This window comes from Helobdella robusta (genome assembly GCF_000326865.2).
Source record: "Helobdella robusta unplaced genomic scaffold HELROscaffold_30, whole genome shotgun sequence".
Lineage (NCBI taxonomy): Eukaryota > Metazoa > Annelida > Clitellata > Rhynchobdellida > Glossiphoniidae > Helobdella > Helobdella robusta.
In genome coordinates, this window is record NW_008704502.1 from 330,142 (window position 1) to 349,302 (window position 19,161).

General features: G+C 31.9%; 2 protein-coding genes across 2 annotated transcripts; one reads left to right on the forward strand and one right to left on the reverse strand.

Annotated features, from left to right (window-relative positions):
* Positions 1 to 8,706: 8,706 nt before the first annotated feature.
* Positions 8,707 to 11,070, forward strand: HELRODRAFT_141355 (hypothetical protein; the record flags this gene model as incomplete). Its single annotated transcript, XM_009021925.1, has 8 exons — positions 8,707 to 8,815; positions 8,943 to 9,060; positions 9,247 to 9,394; positions 9,472 to 9,594; positions 10,456 to 10,526; positions 10,689 to 10,729; positions 10,793 to 10,892; positions 10,980 to 11,070. Coding segments are annotated over 8 exons (801 nt in total), but the record flags the coding sequence as incomplete, so codon positions are not given.
* A 5,443-nt stretch (positions 11,071 to 16,513) lies between these two features.
* On the reverse strand, positions 16,514 to 17,497 carry HELRODRAFT_174476 (hypothetical protein; the record flags this gene model as incomplete). Its single annotated transcript, XM_009021926.1, has 1 exon — positions 16,514 to 17,497. The coding sequence occupies one exon, from the start codon at positions 17,495 to 17,497 to the stop codon at positions 16,514 to 16,516; it is 984 nt and encodes a 327-aa protein (XP_009020174.1).
* Positions 17,498 to 19,161: the final 1,664 nt, after the last annotated feature.

Consider the following 19,161-nt stretch of genomic DNA (forward strand, 5'->3'; position numbering starts at 1 on the left):
GCGAGGAACATTTCTCAAACTGGATTATATACCTGTTCATCAATATCTGATTCTAGGATTGGATCGTCAAAATATATCTACATTTATAGTAAAAAAAATTTTATTTTCAACACAACCCTACTGATTATTCATGAATTAATAAATTTACATGTTGATAAAACGTCAGACGTTGCACTAGATCGCCTGTTCGTGCCTGTGAGTACGTTGGAGTTGGATGTTGTCGTGAACGAAAAACTTGTGCTACCATGCAGAGTGGTGCATCCTTCAGTTCATGTTACATTGCTATCAAATGGCACAAAAAAATTATCTGCATCTTATAATAATCAAATAGGTTTCAAGTTTAATTTTAAAAAAGGCCTCAGGTACATTAAAAAAATAGTGTGTATCGGTCGTTTGAATAGTTCAGTTGAAACAGTTAACTTCACTCTCAAACTCCGAAGTTTGAATTCAATAGAACTCATTAAATTTTAATGTTTGATTATTATTTTACAATTTCAGAATATCCAAATTCAGAAATTCCAAAATTTGTTATTTTACCAATTTTTTTTCAATTAAATAAATATACAAATCATAAAATCATTTCTCCAAAATGGTTCTTTGAATCTAATAACGAAGTTTATATTGAGCATGGCTATACGTTTTCAGTAGCATGCCATGGAAAGTATGTTACTCGATGGATATGTGTACGTTACCTTCATTCATTTAGAAACAAATATCTTAACATTCTCCATACCTTTGCTCAAATATTTGTTAAAAACATCAGCTAATTCAATTTTAATTTCTTAGTTGCAGGGACAAAACTCTTGTATAAACAATTCAAGATATTTAAAGTTTGAAAGTTTCCAAGAAAGCGATGAAGGCAACTACACGTGCATTCATTATTACTACGATTTAAATGCTAGTCTGGCAGTTTCTGGTCACATACTGTTGAGACTTTGTAAATATGATTTTAATTTAAAATTACCTACATCTGCAAAGACCAAAATTTGTTTGTTACATTCAAGATAAAAGACCGATGGTTACGGAAAAAAAAAATTTTTTAAGATCAAATGTGGTTACTATTGAAGTAGTTGTTAAAAGTGTTTTTCCGATACCTGCCGACAACGGTATACTTTGGGAGAAAAGAAATTTTGATGGAAAAACTTACAAATATGTTGTTGACGCCAAGACAGTATTTACGGGGTATTTTTTATTTTTTGTAACTTGACATAAATCATTGGCTAAATGTGCCTATATTTATTAAGGTTCGATGCTAAAGAAAAGAAATTTGTTCTAAAAGTTTTCAACTTTACAAAACGTAGCTATGGAGCTTACGGGTTGAGCTTATTCTATTTTCCTGACATAATCGAGGTTCTGATTTTTGGTATGTTGAAAAAAATGTTGTGCATTATTTAAATGATGTTGAGAATTAGATATATAATATATGATGGTGATGATGATGATGATGATAATGATGATGATGATGGTGATAACACTTAATTAATGATAATAGTAATGAGATGTGTTTATGCAACAACAAAGGCTGCACCATCCACACCACACGACGCACACACCCATTATGTAAGCACGTGCAAGCACCGCATCATATGCGTATTATAGATTTTGAGTTTGGGACAGACAGTATTCGAACCATGTCCTCGCGTAATAGCAGCGCTAAAAATTGCACTCCTACCGACTGAGCTAACTCGTTGACAATTATTTTACACAAGGTCAACCTTCACTGGACATTGAGAAGAATGGCTACAAATTTTTGAAGTTCAATAAAAACGATGAAAAAACCTTGACCCTGAAAATGAATTTCTCGAAGCACATTAACGTTTCCGTCCAACCATTTGATGACAGTTTGATGGATTCTACAGTACAAAAAGCACAAAATCTATCTTACTCCCAAGTACTTTTCTGCTTTTTTATTAAATGCCATAAATTCTGTTAAAAAAAAGTTTAATATTAAAAAATGTTAAACTGATAAATTAAGCATGACAAAAAGTGTAGTTTCTTAATTATAGAATCAGCCAACCATTGTTATTGTCACCTTCATCATAATCCATCAATTTTATTTTGTAATGTCACATTTTCATGCACATCATTCATTTCATTCTGAAAATATATCATCACGATTTATTGTCGGAACGCAATTTGAGAATATTAATAGCATTATCTAATAAGGAAGAAATAAAACTATTCTTTGATTATGCAAGAAAAATTACTTATATTAACAATTGCTCAGACATTGTTTCAATTTTAATCAATGAACATATAAACATTGTTCACAGACGTCTAATACCACCAACAAAGATCCCATCTTCGTGCAGTCAAACTTAGAAGTTAATTTGCTTTTTTAAATGCTATTTAATTTGTTATTGAAATTTTGCGTTTAATTCGATAGAGTTGTTATGAAATAATTGAGATATTTGTTGTAGATTGCAAAATCTTTTGTGATAAAAAAAAATCTACTTACAACGTATTTCAAAAGTTCTTCGATTTGATTGTCATCTAAACTGGCTGATGAAAATTACTAATGAAAACGCTCAACTTCCTTTAAAGAGGACAAAGTCTTCATATAAATTGTGAAACTATTCACACGACAGTGACTGTGAGAATACCTTTCATAATGTTTTCATCTAGAAAGTATAAATGGCAAAGGCCTGTTGTTACACTCTACCTAGGTCCAGAGGAATCAACAGCATCACACACGGCGGAACGGCACCAGGCGACTTTAGCCACTCGGTCATCCAGCCGCCCGACTCCTCAGAGTTCATTAGAAACCTGAGATAAAAAATGAAATAAACACTTGATACCTGGATTGATTGTGTTTTTTAGTTACAAAATTTGACATTAATATATTTCCATTATGTCTAAATTTGTACCAAATTCCCAAAACTAAATTCCCAAATTATACGTTGATAGAGCACGTCAATTTTAGAATAGATATGTTATATATATTTATATATATATATATGTGTGTGTTAAAAAATTTTAAATTCTGATGTTTTTCAAATTAAAATTCTCCATAAAGACTTCAAGATGATCACTTCTTTTAAAAATTGTCGAACTGTTAATTTATCCTTTTCAAGAAATGTGACAAAATTGACGACTACAAGAAAAAATGCACTTTTTCCATAGAAAGTAACATAAGTGGAACCTACACAATATCTACGTGGAATGTCATGGATAAAATAGATATCAAAGTCCCCATCTATATGACCGGTGGGTTTAATTTTTTTTTCAATTTTTTTTTTCAAAAGTAATTTTCCAACCGAAAATAAGTATTTTTATCAAATTTTTTCATTACTCGACCCGTTCTACGCTGGTAGAATTAGAACGCTGGTAGTAATTATTATCATACAAATGGTTGCATTTTTCAGAAAAATGCAGAAAACATGATCTTTTTTGCATTTGTTGTTATTAAAAATCATATATTACTAATATATATTAAAATGATTGACTTGGAATACCACATAAATTTTCTTATTAAATCAATTAACAATATTATAAAAGCAATTTAATAAAAAAAATGTTTTGAGAAGCACCGTAAAAATTAACTAATAAATAGAACCGACAGATGAAAATTTGCAACTAAAAACCTCCATCGTATTTCCACAAGATGACAATGCTTCATTGCCATCAGATCATATTTATTACAATGTAGTATGCACAAGTAGAAACCTCAATAGGGTGTTAGATGTGAACATTATCGACAACGACTCTCAAAGGTAAGAAAACTATTTTTGAATCTTATCATTGAAACAATGTCACAGTTATACACGAACAAATTTATTCAATCACACAAACGTGACTAACGACAATACTTAAAATATGTTGGCAGTGGCGAATCTAGGTCCGCCCAGATGGGGAGTAACAAAGCAGATTGCTTCGGGGCATAAAAATTTTGGGGGTCACAAAAATTAAGCCCACAAAAATATAAAGCCACATGTGAGATAAATTGAGAAGGAAAATGTTTGTCGAACAATTTAAGAATGGTGTGCGTGATGAGCTAAAGTGTCATCAACTTCAGATTTCGGAAAATCACACCCAACCAAAAATTTTCCAATTTCCCAGTGTCTGCTTGTTGGCACACGCAGTTAAAGACCGAAATAACCACAACGTTTAACCTCACACGACTGTGTTTATTTACATTCATTGAGACACGCATTGAAGTGAGTTGAATTAGCTGACAGCCGTTTCGGCTAGTGCCATTCTTGGAGCCTAAAACAAATTTATCAATGAATGAATTTGGTAGAACTAATTTGTTAAGTAAGTTAATGTACGTGAAATGCAATTCTATAAAAAAAACGCGTGAGGCTGAACAAGGGAACTGCCATTTGTTGGAGGTAAAATATTAAGCACCCCCTAGTCAACGTTGTCTAGATCCGCCACTGAGTGGATTCAAAAAAAAATTCCATGGCAAAAGAGTTCAGATTTTGAAAAAGTCTAGAACAATTATACAAAAACAAATATTTTTTAATAAAGGTTGTTTTGTGATAAAGCAAATGTCAGGAGTAACAATTGCATCTTCAGCATACATTATTCTGATGTCACACAATCAACTGTGAGTTTCACGTGCTCGGATCACCTCGGAAATGGAACAATAATTTATAAAATATCCGATATCTCATACAAAGGTTGTACTAAATAATGTACTTATTTTCAACATATTATACAACTTCCACTCATTCTTTCAGAAAATAAAAACATTTCAAAAAAAGAATGCATTGCTGAAGAGAACAATGGTAAATGTTAATTTGTTCTAAGTTGATAAAATCCATAATTTCATCATTTCATCATCTCTCAGACAACCAGCCGAAAATAATTAATAAACATAAAAATGTAACAAAGATTATCAGAGAGGGACATGAAATTACTTTAATTTGCAAGGGGAATTTGGTCCTGTTTTGGGATTTTTGTTTGAATTCTTCTAAAAACGTTATTAACATTATTACATTACAATCAAATGTTCTAATTGTATTTTTTTTTGCAGTTTATTAGGAACAAAAGTTATTCAATCACCAATTCTTTCGACGGAGAGAACTTCACTTCCAGCTTGACAATTTTCAATACGTCAGTAAGTAACAGCGGATCATACGTTTGTCATTACGCTAACAAAATGGAGAACGATACAGTTAATATCACCATTGATAGTACGTATGTGCACAAATATTAATTTATTTATTCAAATTTTCTGGTTTGTTTGAATTTGTAGGCGGAGGTTTCAGGCCATGTATCAGCGGCTGCGATAACGAGGCAATCGTGTTAGAAGAAAATGAGGGGTTAAAACTCTCGTGCATTGGACATTTCTTTTTAGTTTGGAAAACTCCAAGAAAAACTGAGGTAGGGCAAATAATTTTTTTCCAAACAAAAAGATTTTAGACAATTTATTTTGCAGGCAAACCAAATATTGGAAATATATAATCCTGAAACAAATGATGTAGAATCCATTTTAACGATTGAAAAAAGTGAAGTAGAGGACACAGGTCTCTATGAATGTGGTTTTCATTCAGATCCTACTCTCAATCACAGCGTGTACGTTACTGTTCTAGGTTGGAGCGTCTGCTGCATCAACTAATTTGTTCAAATTTTAATGACATTAATTTGTTTGAAGGAGCTCGAGAGGCTTACCAATCAGCAGAAGAGCATGCACAAAATAAAAGTGACACTGTTGCAATGAAAAAAAATGGTTATTCATACTTAACTTTTTTTAAAAATGGTGAATAAAACCTTAACAAAATTATTTCAGATTTAACAATGGAAAAGGAACTTGTATACTTGAAGCCATGTGAAAAGTTTACCAAATTAATTAAAAACTCAAGCATTTGTTTGCAGGTGACGAAAACTTTGTAAAAACAGATGTTTTTAGGATTGTAAAAAAACAACTTTTCTTTAATGTTTATAATGCAACTCCGTCAAACGCTGAGCTGCTAACTACCGACAACAGCCGCTGGTTTCTCAATAAACAATTTTTTTAGTCTTTATTATTGCAGCCCTGACATACGCCGTGCCGTTCGCTGTTTAACCATTGACTGCGATCTTCACTTTTCAACGAAACACGTTTGCAAAATTTTGTTTGATATAAAATATGTTAGGCAAGCAAGCGTTTGTTTTATCATAAATCAATCAAATGATCGATTGTGAAGTTTAGGATTATTGCGTTTGTAAAATTATTTTCGATTAAAGTTGGCATTGTGCAAATAATGTTTTGTTGATAGTTACGTCGGCTCTGTTTACAAACTACTCTGTTATACTTCATATACTGATTGGAATATATATTAGTTGAAAAGTAAAGTTTTGATTGTTTAAGAAAGTTGAATTTCTTATTTTTTCCAAACAATAAAAAAAAATTTGAGTAACATTTGTTCATATGAATATTTTCCAATTACAGGAAAGAACCGGCAAAAATGTAACCTTGGTCACCTCTACTACATTCGTAATCGAATTGTTGGATGCAAGTAGCCAAGGAGTTTACATATGCTATGATCTCAATAAAACCGTTGAATATTTTGAAATTATCTTCAGCGGTTTGTTGAAAGAGTTTCAATTGTTTATTCATACATGTTTGACGTTCGAAGTTTTTATGAAATGTTTTAGCATACCACACGGAAAAATGTAAGAAAAATCCAATTAAAAAATTAAACGTGATGGAAAACATAAAGTTTGCAAAAATAGGCAAGAATGTTATCTTGGAAGTCTTTGTGCATTCAGATTACGTTCCAGAAATTGTTTGGAAGAAAGAAAACCAAAAAAATAAAAATTTTAAGCTCATACCTAAATTTTATTCAAAATTTAAAACGAGGTTTATTTCACAAATTTTACAACTTGAACATTTTTATGAATTATTGTCAATTTATTAATGTTTGTGTTAAATTGCCACAGAAATGAGAGATTGAATTGGACCGCTGTTAAATCGATTCTTACCATTTTTGATTTTCAAACCGAAGACTACGGGGAGTACCAAGTTAGTACATTATCAAGTGGGCAACAACTTGAAAAGATCATTCTGACAGGTAACTGAAGAAAACGCTTACATTTCTTAGAGTATATTGATAACATCTACTTACACGTCTCGACACTGTTACTTCATTTCCAGATCAATTAGAACTGAGTTTGAGGAATTCAGAAAATGCTAATTGGTCAATCACCAAACTCTATGAAAATATCTCACTCTACTGTTCTTGGCAGAAAAACATTAAGTTAGGTGATAATTTAGTTTACAAGTTTCAGGCATTTGGAGATAACCAAGCAAAAGAGTATCTTGTCAATGAAGTTTGTCCTTCAACGTACATATGTAAACTTGACCACTTTTATAAATGATTACACTTATATCGAAAATTTTGTTTTTAGCTTTCATTCAAATGATATTATACTAATTTAATAATGTTGATTTCAGTAGATATGATTATTTAAAATTTTCTTAAAAAGTGAAGAAATGAAGTGTATTATTAAATTGAACTGTCTTATAACAATTTGGTAAATTAAAATGCTCAAATGGTATTATTTATCGCTGAGCATAACATCAAACAGTACTTACATCCAGAAATACATTTGCAGTTTAACAATACTAATGCGAGTGTGGAGTTCAAAGTAAGGAACAGTGGTAAAGTTTGGTGCCAGTTACGAACAGAACAACATGAGTCAAATGGTTCTCCATTCAATCTTTACGTGTTTCTCGGTACGATTCAACATTTGTTTATTATGTTGTTGACTCTAGCTAATATAGGCAAAAATAAAAAATGATTTAAAATTCATTTGATCTATTTTTTCATTTCTGTTTAACTACAAAGAGAAAGAAACCAGAGACGTAAATTTTACCTGCAACAAAGAACGAAGTGTCAAATGTAAATGCACTGTTACTAATGGTACAAAGTATTCAAATGTCTCGTTGCACAACATTCTTTCCAATGGATCGTTGAGAAATCTTCAATGTTTGAATAAAAAAAAAGGATTTAACACGATTTTTTGCGAAATATCAGAGGAGAAGTTTGAAGAAAATAGTATTTTTTGCCGAGTTATTTCAGGAAGCAACCAGCATTTTTTTGTAAATTATTCAATAGTGGAAGGTTTAAAATGTTATTACATCAAATGTTCAATGATGGTTAACAATTGGTTGATGTATTTTTCTCAGTTGACGCAATGCTTCCTAAAAACCAGCTGTTTGAGATCCAGCAAATCATAATAGCCATCATTGCGGTCACTTTGGTTATTTGTGTGGCAGTCAATGTTATATTCATCAGCAAGTGGAGGAAGAGGAACAAAAGACACACTGTAAACTCTCTCAATGTTTTTAATTTACCACCATTCACATTGAACATGTACTTTTCACAGATCTTCAAAAATCCGAACAAAAGAGCCTCAGATTATTACAGCGCAGACATTCCCCACGAGTCGTTCAGTTACGATAAGAAGTTTGAGATCCCACTGAAATCTCTGGAAATACGTAAATTCAGTTTTTTTTTTTATTCCACCATTAATTTTTAAATTCAGCAGATACGTGAATGATGGAATGATGTTTTTATGAACGTTGGAAAGAATCGGTCCTGGGCGATGGTGCCTTTGGAGTGGTTAAGAAGGCCAAACTGCACGGCACAACTGGTCAGAACGTCAAAGGCCCAATAACGACTGTAGCTGTTAAAATGGTGAAAGGTATTTTATGAAGTGAATGTTAAGTGATGAAATTATTATCTTTTTTCAAATGTGGAATGTACGTGAAACGCAGACATCTACAACGAAGATCAGGTCTGTGCACTCTACTCAGAACTCTTGCTGATGGCTTACATTGGCTCACACATCAACATTGTCAATCTCGTTGGAGCGGTCACCAAAAGTTACAAGCAAGGCACTCACTTTCATCCTCCTTGCTTCATGATACGTTCAATTATTTCTATTGAATCAATATTATTTATAAATCTTTCTTATGTCTATCAATGCTGTTTTGAACAAAATTTTGAAAGGAATTTTTTACGTGGTGATGGAATATTGTTGCAACGGTTGTTTGAGAAACTACCTAATCGAGAATAAAAAAAATTACGATCGGTTGAAATCAAACAAAAGGAAACAAAATAGAAAACAGTCAGATCAAATTGTTCTGAAGAAAATTAATAGTCAGAAATCTGAGGAGTCAGATGGTGGCTGTGCGTTTCGTAGAGGAAGACTTGAACGATCAGGTACAGTACAGTCGGAAGTGTTGGCTGAAGAAGATTCGAAACATGTTGACGCAGAAGATTATGAGAACAACTACCCTGGCATTGATTACAGATACTCCAGAAACTTTGAAGATGATGAAGAGGAGTGCAATGACAGCTCATGTAAGAAGTTACTTGATTATAATTCAGTGGCTCTAGAGGACCTCATTTCATATGCCTATCAAATTGCAAGGGGCATGGATTATCTGGCCTCTATGAAAGTTTGGAATATTGAAATTCGTGCAACTTGAATATTTTTTATTTATATAACTTAATCATAAATACTTTGTAAATGAAGATGATCCACAGAGATCTGGCAGCCAGAAACGTTTTACTCGCTGAAGACAATGTGGCTAAAATTTGTGATTTTGGAATGGCGAAGGATTGCTACAAATACGACGTCTACACAAAACAATCACAGGTTACATATAGTTCACTAATTAATAAACTACATTTCTTATTGTCTAATTGTTATCTTCGTCACTTCATCGTCGCTAAGCAGGTTGTATTGCACCATTAACCATTCATCACAACCAGCGGTTGGGGCTTATTTTCTACGAGTTATCTTCTTTAACAACGTTAATTTGTGACCATAAGCGAATTTCATTGAGGCTTTTATAAATTTATTCGGCTTTTGCTTTTCAAAAATTTTTAATCATATAATCACGACTTAATTACTTTTTTAATTACTTGTTGTTAGAAGCACAACCACATATCTGAGGTTCATCCATTAGTGTTAGGTTTATATTGATACATGCAAAGCGAGTATGCCGTGCATCTCAAACTCATTTGAACTTTAGATTTTTAACACAATTTTTTGATTGCACGGTCAGTAAGTACTGTTAATACATAAATACAGTACAGTTAATGAATTTGTTAATAAGTAAATAAATAGATGACTAAATGTTTGTGTGCAGGGCCGTTATTAATATTTTGTAACTTGTTCGATTGAAAATATAATTGAATCTCAAGATTCATTCTTTCAAGAAATAATTTATTAATTTAATAATAATTTTCTGGAATTTTTGTTCCGCTCACGTTATTTTTCGTCATTTTGTTATTTTTTCGTTTGTTGATTGGTTGAAGAATTTTTTAAATAACTCCAACTTCCTCTTCCATTGTCTGATTCCGATCGAGTTGAAATTTCGCGAACCTACCCATTTTTGAAGTCAAGGAATGTTTGCTTTATTTGTGGCTCAGGGAATGTTTGTCAATCTGTTTGTCTGTGTGTGTATGCGCGTGTTTATGTGCCTGTGTGTGTGTGTTTTCACGAAATCTACAGGCAATGGTCCCCGTAAAATGGCTGGCAATTGAATCTCTCACACACAAGATCTACTCAACAAAATCTGACGTGTGAGAATTCGTTTCTTCAGTTATGATCGTGTATCGTTTTCTATAAGACCGCTTTCTTCATTGGTTTTAATGATTTTCTTTAATGTTTTAAAATATTTTCAACTATAATAATAAAATATAAATTTAAGTTTTTAAAATTAGTACTATTTATTGAATGGGCAGTTGGTCATTCGGAGTTCTGATGTGGGAGCTCTTTACATTTGGTTGGTTGCATCTCATAATTCGAAGTTTGCATTATTTTGAAATTGAATATTGAAACAACCAAGGAGCGGATCCGTATCATGGCGTGCAGATGAACGATCGATTCGTTGAGAGGCTGAGGAATGGCATGAGGCTGAACCAGCCAGATACCTGTCCAGATGAAATGTTGGTCAAGTTCTTTCTCGTCTGCTCGTTCAGATGCATATTAATTTTTATTCAATGAAAATCTTGATTGTTGTTTCAAATTTGAAGATACGAATTGATGAAAACTTGTTGGAATGACGATCCTGCTGGTCGACCGAACTTTGCAAACCTCGTCAAGTCCTTCGAAGATTTACTTCAAAACGAGGTTCCATATAATTTGTATATTTTTAAACTCTAAAAAAATATTAGATTTTTTTTTAAATGGTTAAAGCTCCATTGTATTTGAAAATTAAAATATCATAAAAAAGAGATAGTCCGCTTCATTTTAATTTCATCTGTTTGTCACGAATAATTCAATGGTTTATGTTTATTCAAATTTGTTGTTGTATACATTTTTAAACATTTTTCGTATGCCCTTTAATTTTCAAATCAAAGAACTTTAAAATCAAATCAGTTTTTCAAATCAAACTTTCAAACGAAATAAAAAAAACTTCAAAGAACAGAACCCCGGATGAAATACTTTACTCTATTTATAATAAAAATTCAAAACAGATGAACAAAAAATAATTTAATTCATCGTTATTGTTGATAACAAAGTCGCTGATATTAATTGAAATTTCTCGTTTATTTTGATGCAGGGCTGGTACATGGACCTCTCGGCCATGAAATAACATTCTAATCATTTCGAAAGAGTCTTAATGTCTATCACGGTAAGGTCGGTGATCCACTTTTTTGTATCTTTGCAGTAAGTTTTGTACGTTAACTAAATGGTAGAAAAAAATTTGCTTTGATTGTTGTTGCAGATTTTTCAAAAACTCCCACTACAGTGTAAAAGCCTTTCGGCCAGTATTTAATTCCGATTTCTTTACCACTTGAATACTGAAGTTTTTAATTGCGATGTTATGTACTATAACTACTTAAACACACATGTACACACACACACACATACACACACACACACACACACACACATATATATATATATATATATATATATCTAAAATTTACAACACTCTCCTTACTTTTACCTCCCTACTCTTAAAACTAATTCTTATTATATTAGCCCCTTAATTATTATGAGGAATTTATGGAATAAACTACCTACAACCACTAGGTCTATTACTTCCAAAACCCTTTTTAAATCCAGCTTTTCTTAAGTTATTTTGCATGACTTTTTTTCGACTAACTACTCTCTCTCTCTCTCTCTCTCTCTCTCTCTCTCTCTCTCTCTCTCTCTCTCTCTCTCTCTCTCTCTCTATCAGTTTTTGTCTAAATGCGTTTTTAATTTCTACAATTTTTACTTTAGCCAATTTTCAACTAAATGTATTTGCACATGTATTTTCATTTACTTTAAATCTATCTGCATTATTTATATGTCCTTTCCTTTTTTTAACAATTTTTTATCTATGTATGTATTCTTTCCATTCTAATCATTTCATTTTCATCATTCCCATTACTGTTTTTGCTTCAATTGAATTGAATTATCTCCCACTTAATTTCATATTTTGTTAACATTTGTTTTCATTTTGCCACTTTTCTCTTTTTTACTATCAGCATTCTACTCTCATCCTCCAAGGATCAATCTATAGTGTGCATCCCATCCCTCATCTTCACAGTCTAAGTGAGACTCCTTCGTCGATTTTTCATTTCATTATGTCACTCATAAACGTTTCTCTATTCTGCTTTTATATGCTATTCATCCTCCAGGGTCATATGCTAGAATATGTAAATTTATATATGTAAATTTTGTATATGTATATATATTTATAACGTTTTATGTACTTACGGAGTCCGTACGAGTTAGTAATAACTTCTGGATCCCAGTTCTTTTAAATAAATAAATAATAAATATATATATATATATACATATATATATAATATATATATATATTATTGATGTTAATATTTTTACGTTTAGACATTTACATACATTATTACATTCATATAGATAAACACATATATTTTAATAAATTGCGTGTGTATATATAAATGGCAGATTAACTACTTAGCATGTTAAAAACGCTCTAGATATGTGACAAGGTCTTAACCGACTGAGCTAATAAGATGGGATGATGAGCTAATAAAATGAGACGATAGTGTATGAAATGGGTTGAAGTTATGTTTATAAAATGTGCCAGTTATCTGGTTACTAATGTTTAAAAACTTTTATAAATTAATTTTTTTCCGCCGAATGAGTTGATGTTTATAAAATATGCCAGTTATCTGTTACTAAGGTTTAAAAACTGTTATGAATTAATTTTTTTGATTAACACGTCTGTCTGCTTCGAACGAACAAGCAATTTGATATAAAGTTTGATATTATTGGTGATTTCAAAAGTTACTGTTTAATATGTGACGTTGTTGCTTTCAATGTATTCTTAATGTGTTTCGATTTTGTTTCGATGCGTTTGTGTTTGTTCTGCCTTCCTTTTCTCCATTTGTGGTTCCTCATTAATAAACTATAAAAAAGGAAATAAATTTTTCAATTTTTGTTTTTAAAGAATTATTAGATGTATAAAATTATATCTATATAAATAAATAAAATGTGTGTGTTCATTAATTCATTTATGTTCATAAACATATATACCAGAGTAGATTTGATATAGTATAACTGAAAATGAATCTCTGAACAAAGACAAACTCCAGCGTAGACTTAAACGGTGACATTGTCTGTTTGAGCGTGTAAACATTATCATTTTTATTATCATTTATATTATGGTAGTAGTAGTAGTAGTACTAGTACATGGTGGTGGTAGTATAAACAGTAGTAGTGTTAGTACTAGTCGTAGCAGCAGTAGTAACAGTAGTAGTAGTAGTAGTAGTAGTAGTAGTAGTAGTAGTAGTAGTAGTAGCAGTAGTAACAGAAGTAGTAGTAGTAGTATTAACAGAAGTAGTAGTAGTAGCAGTAGTAACAGAAGTAGAAGTAGTAGTAGTAGTAGTAGTAGTAGTAGTAGTAGTAGCAGTAGTAACAGAAGTAGTAGCAGTAGTAGTAGTAGCAGCAGTAGTAACAGTAGTAGTAGTAGTAACAGCAGCAGCAGCAGCAGAAGTATTTTTACATTTATAATTATTTAAAGTAAAACTTACCTGAAGTTAAACAAGAACATTGACATCGTGAACCATACCTAATGCCATTTTTCATTGGCTGACACGAAAATCAAATATACCGTTAGCTCTGTCAAACGCTATTTTATCTATCCATATAATTAAACTTTCTGGCCACAAAAGCTGCACCATCCACACCACACCACACGACGCACATACACACTATGTATGCACGTGCAAGTACCGCATCGTACGCGTATGATGGTCTTCAAGCTTCGGACTGGCAGTATTCGAACTATGCCATTGCGTAATAGCAGCCTGAGGTATGGCACTCCTACCAACTAAGCTAATAAAACGGGATGATGTTAAATAAGTTGATACTGCATGAAATGAAATATATATATATATTTCATTTCATGCAGTATATATATATATATATATATATATATATATATATAATTTGTCAAACTTGACTTTCAGCCTAATGATGGTAAGTTATTTACAAAATTTATTTCATCGTAGGAAAATGCGATGAGACTAAAAAGAACAATAAATCTGAATTCATTCTTAATTATGTATGCTGATTAATTCAGTAAAATTTCTGTTTAAAATTCAACATACACAGTGTATGTGTGTGTGTGTGTGTGTGTGTGTGTGTGTGTGTGTGTGTGTGTGTGTGTGTGTGTGTGTGTGTGTGTGTGTTTTAATCGATCTCTCCCTCTGACTAAATTTTTTGATAGTTTTGTCGTTAAGTGTTGTTGTGCTGTTGAAACAAATTCATGGGGATTGTCAAAAGTGTTTGTATGCTTTGTATGCACCAAAAATTCTTTACATAATAAATCAACATACCTCCTAGTTCCTCAACAATCTCATCATACTTTTGAAGTATCTGTACAAAAAGGTGCCATGAAAATTTAATATTAAAAAGATAAAAAAGAATAATATTAATAATGATATATAATACTGCAAATAAAAATACGATTGTTTATGGTTATACATATGTCCAAATATACTGACATGTCACCTTGCATGTAATCAATAGCTGCCATCCTTCAATAGCTTGCATGTAATCAATAGCGGGCATCCTTACTGTCAGCGACTGTCTGATATTTTCAAAGAAAGAACTTTTTGCGCAGCTAAACAAATATTACTATGTAGTATTAATCGAAGTACTCGAGCGAAACTTCATTTTCTTTTCAATTCTCGTCTATACAAGTTTGCTTAATGACAGGTACGCTGAGGATTGCAATCGGCCTGAGTTGACACACAAATTTACATGTGTGTATTGTGCGTGTGTGTGTGTGAGTGTGTGTGTGTGTGTGTGTTTATGCAGGCTTATATTGCTATAATATCTTCTTCTGTTTTCAGTCAAAAGATTATTCTAATATAAACTCTGAAGCTCTAACATCGTATCAACATATTACTGCCATCATTTTGAATATTATGCAGACCCAGCTAGATACATGCATATCAACCAACCATCGAAATTACTAGAAAGTCATTTATCCAAGTATTATGAATCTAAACATTTGCTATCTTACCTATAAAATGTTTTTTGAAATGGTTGATAAAATGAAATACCTACTTTTCAGCTTAAGTTTTACTTTTTAATAAAAAATATTTACCAAAATTTTTTAAATCTGTCTTATAATATATGTATATTACATATATATTAACGAAATAAATTTCAATGAAGCTACTAACTTGATGAGTTTTTTAAACTCAAGTTTTTTTTAAATTTAAAAACCCTATAACAGTGCTTTTCTAAAACATGTGCATGTGCACTATGTGTAGTCAGCTTCCCAGCTTCAGCAAATAAACCGAATTCTAAAGACAACATAATACGATTAATATAATATTTGGATTTGTTCGCTAACGTCTGGTCTACGTGTTAACAAAAAATTTACCGTCGCTCTGAGTTGTGAGTTGATTAAAAACAGAACGATCACTCATATTTCCGCTCTGTAGCTGGATCAGATTGAGACATCGTTGTTTCAATGTGTGTGTGTGAGTGTGTGTGCGTGCGTGTGTGTATGTGTATGTGTGTGTGTGTGTGTGTGTGTGTGTGTGTGTGTGCGCGCGCGTGACTTACTCGACTTTTTACATTGTATTAAAACCTAATCATAAATATGAATTTTTTTTTTTCATAAACAATCTGTTGTTTGTGTCCAAGAACTTCCAAAGTTTCCCGCCGGTCAGATGAATGCTGTGGTAATGTCTAAAGTTCAGAAGTACACGTATACGTGCATTATTTTTATATATGTATTCTGCTGATTCTGATTTTCTAGAGATAGAGGCATGAAATGTTGACTGATTGAGCAAATAAACATAAGATGTAAAATCACATATATATGATTTTCATAAAGATGTGCGTGTTCGTGTTCGTGGTGTGTGTGTGAGTGAGTGTGTAAGTGTGTGTGCGCGTGTGTTGTGTTCGATGACTGACAAAAACAAGGGATTTAAAAAATTTTAATAGTAAAATTACCACACCAAATTTTGTTTCATATTGAAGATAAATAATATAATACGTTTTACATGCGTTCAGTTCAAGCAGCAGAATAATGGACAAATAAAAAAAATTAAACTCAAAATGTACCTACTCAGACTTTTGTGTGAAATGGGAAAGATTCAAGTTCGCTGCAGTTTTTGATGACATTTTCACGAATATTAGCAAAAAGTTTATTGAATTTGTGACTGTATTGTCTGGAGAGGCATGACTTCAGGTACGAATCATCTCCAAATAAATATTTGGTAATGTTGTACGGCCTGTAAACGTCTTCGCCTAAGAATTTGTCTTTAATCAATGGTAAAACAACTCCAGCCTCGAATTTTCTTCTAAATGACGAACCTTCGATGTCTGAAACGTACGATATGTTGTCCTGTTTGAATTCTGCATATAGGAAGACGTCTACAAATGGAAAATTGTAGAGTTTATATTTTGCAGTATATTGTCCAAGATCGTAAAGTTTGTATATTCCATTTTCGTGATAGTTCATCTTCGGTTCAGTTAAATAGAACATCTTTTTAGTAGAATTTTTTAAAAGTTCGACTTCATCTTGAAAGGCCTCCATAAACGTTTTAAGATTTTCTTTGGAAACGATAACATCTATGTCATCATCCCACGGAATGGGTAGTTTGTTGTGTCGAGTGAGTCCAACCAACGACCCACCACACAAGTAGAACGTGGTGTTGGATATTTTGGCGACATGTACAAAAAACCTGAACAGTTCAACCATGGTCAGCAATTCATCTCTCTGCAGTTTTGGCAGGAAGTACACGAGTTCATCCTCACATGCATTCATGTCGGTGTCTTTAAGGTACTGCCTATCCATTTGCAGTGGGGTCGTCAGTGTGAGCATTTTAAAATGTAGTCCTTTCAATTCAGTGAACTCGACAATATTATGCTTCAGCAAACTTTCGAAACATTCATACGTTTTGTCATTTTGAATGTGATATATAACTGAATGATTGACATTTTGCTTGCCAAAAATATCCAAATAATTAACATTTTGTAACGCAAACTTATAGAAATATATCAATAATAATGAAACAAAAAGGGCAGAACCGAAAATTATTTTTTGCATTTGTGTAAGTTAGAATAGAAGGGATGCAACGGCATATTCAATTGACAAGTTTTGGTCTACGTAGTGCTCCGTAGTGCTCTGCATACATTCAGCATATATATATATATATATATATATAATATATATATACATACACATATATATATATATACGTGTGTGTGTGTGTGTGTGTGTGTGTGTGTGTGTGTGTGTGTGTGTGTGTGTGTGTGTGTGTGTGTGTATTTTTTTTATTTAATGCGAAAAATTTGTTTATTCTCTAAAAGATTTAGAAATATGTTCATTCAACTTAACTCGAACGGATAGTATAGTATATCACACTCATTCACACTTTGATTAATAATAAAATAAAAAACAGTATACAATTAATTAACATTGATAACAGCTTCTTTAAGTGATAGTTTGAAGGCTTTTAAGTTACTCATATCAATAACGTCATGATATTATCAGGACGTTATTGTGCAGATTATATTCTCTCACACATATCAAATATATATATGTAGTGTTTGTGTGTGTATGTGTGTGTGTGGTGTGTGTGTATGTGACTGTGTGGGCCAAAACATCAAAATCTAAAACGTGGGCATTTAATGTTTCAAAACCTTTAGTTACCCTAACTCAGTCAGCAGTGATTGAAAACAAAACTTGAGCTACTTGACAAAATTAAAACAAAAGCAAGAAATAACGAAAGAAATTGTGAAACATTTTGTGAAACAAACATGAAGCTTCTTATTGTAGAAAATGGCTAAGTAAAATGCTCATAATTCTAATTCTATTTATTGTAATTCTACATTCATTTAAAAGCGCGCACATGATCAATTCATTCAATTACACGCATTCGATTATGTAAATGATTTTTAAATAAATACCATAGTGTTCCTATGTGTAAATTTTCCAACTAGATGCACTGCACATGTGTATGCGCAAGCTTACATGGTAAGCTACCAGCTATACAGCTATATCTTTCAAATGGTTGATGAATATTGTATGTATGGAAAAATATATTAAAAATTATAAAAATGTAAGTTCAGTTTAAGTACAATACTAACAGAATTAAAAATATATATGTGTGCGTGTGCGTGTCTGTGTGGTTTGTGTGTGTATGTGTGTGTGTGTGTCTGTGTCTGTGTGCGTGTGTCTGTGTCTGTGTGTGTTTAAAGTTTACAAAATCGAAAATTTTGTAAAATACCTTTTGCAGAAATTACATGTTTTCCCTTGATTTAATTCTCATTGAATAATATAACCTCCGATTGAACTGACGAAAGCATGAAAATAGTTTGCACTTTTGGAGTGCTTTCTTGGAATCAGGCGACGATGCCGTGGAAGGGAATGTCTTCTTGAAATTTGCTCCCTAAGAATTTTAATAAAAAATATTTACTTCTTTATTTACATTTATGAAACTAAAAATATTTTGCAAATTTTAGCCATGAGAACTTTAGTGTAAATATTACTAATGTAAATCAACATACTTTCGAGTGCTTCTGTCAAGTATAAAGCAGTTTGTTATACGGACATTTTCCCTTCTCTTTAATATACATTACGCCATCAATAATAAATACATTGTCTCTCAAATTTAACGCTAATTAAAAGCTATATACAAATTGTATGATATTGTTCTCTTTTACTGCACAAAACATTATTTTTTAAAATGAACATGTTCCGATGTTCAC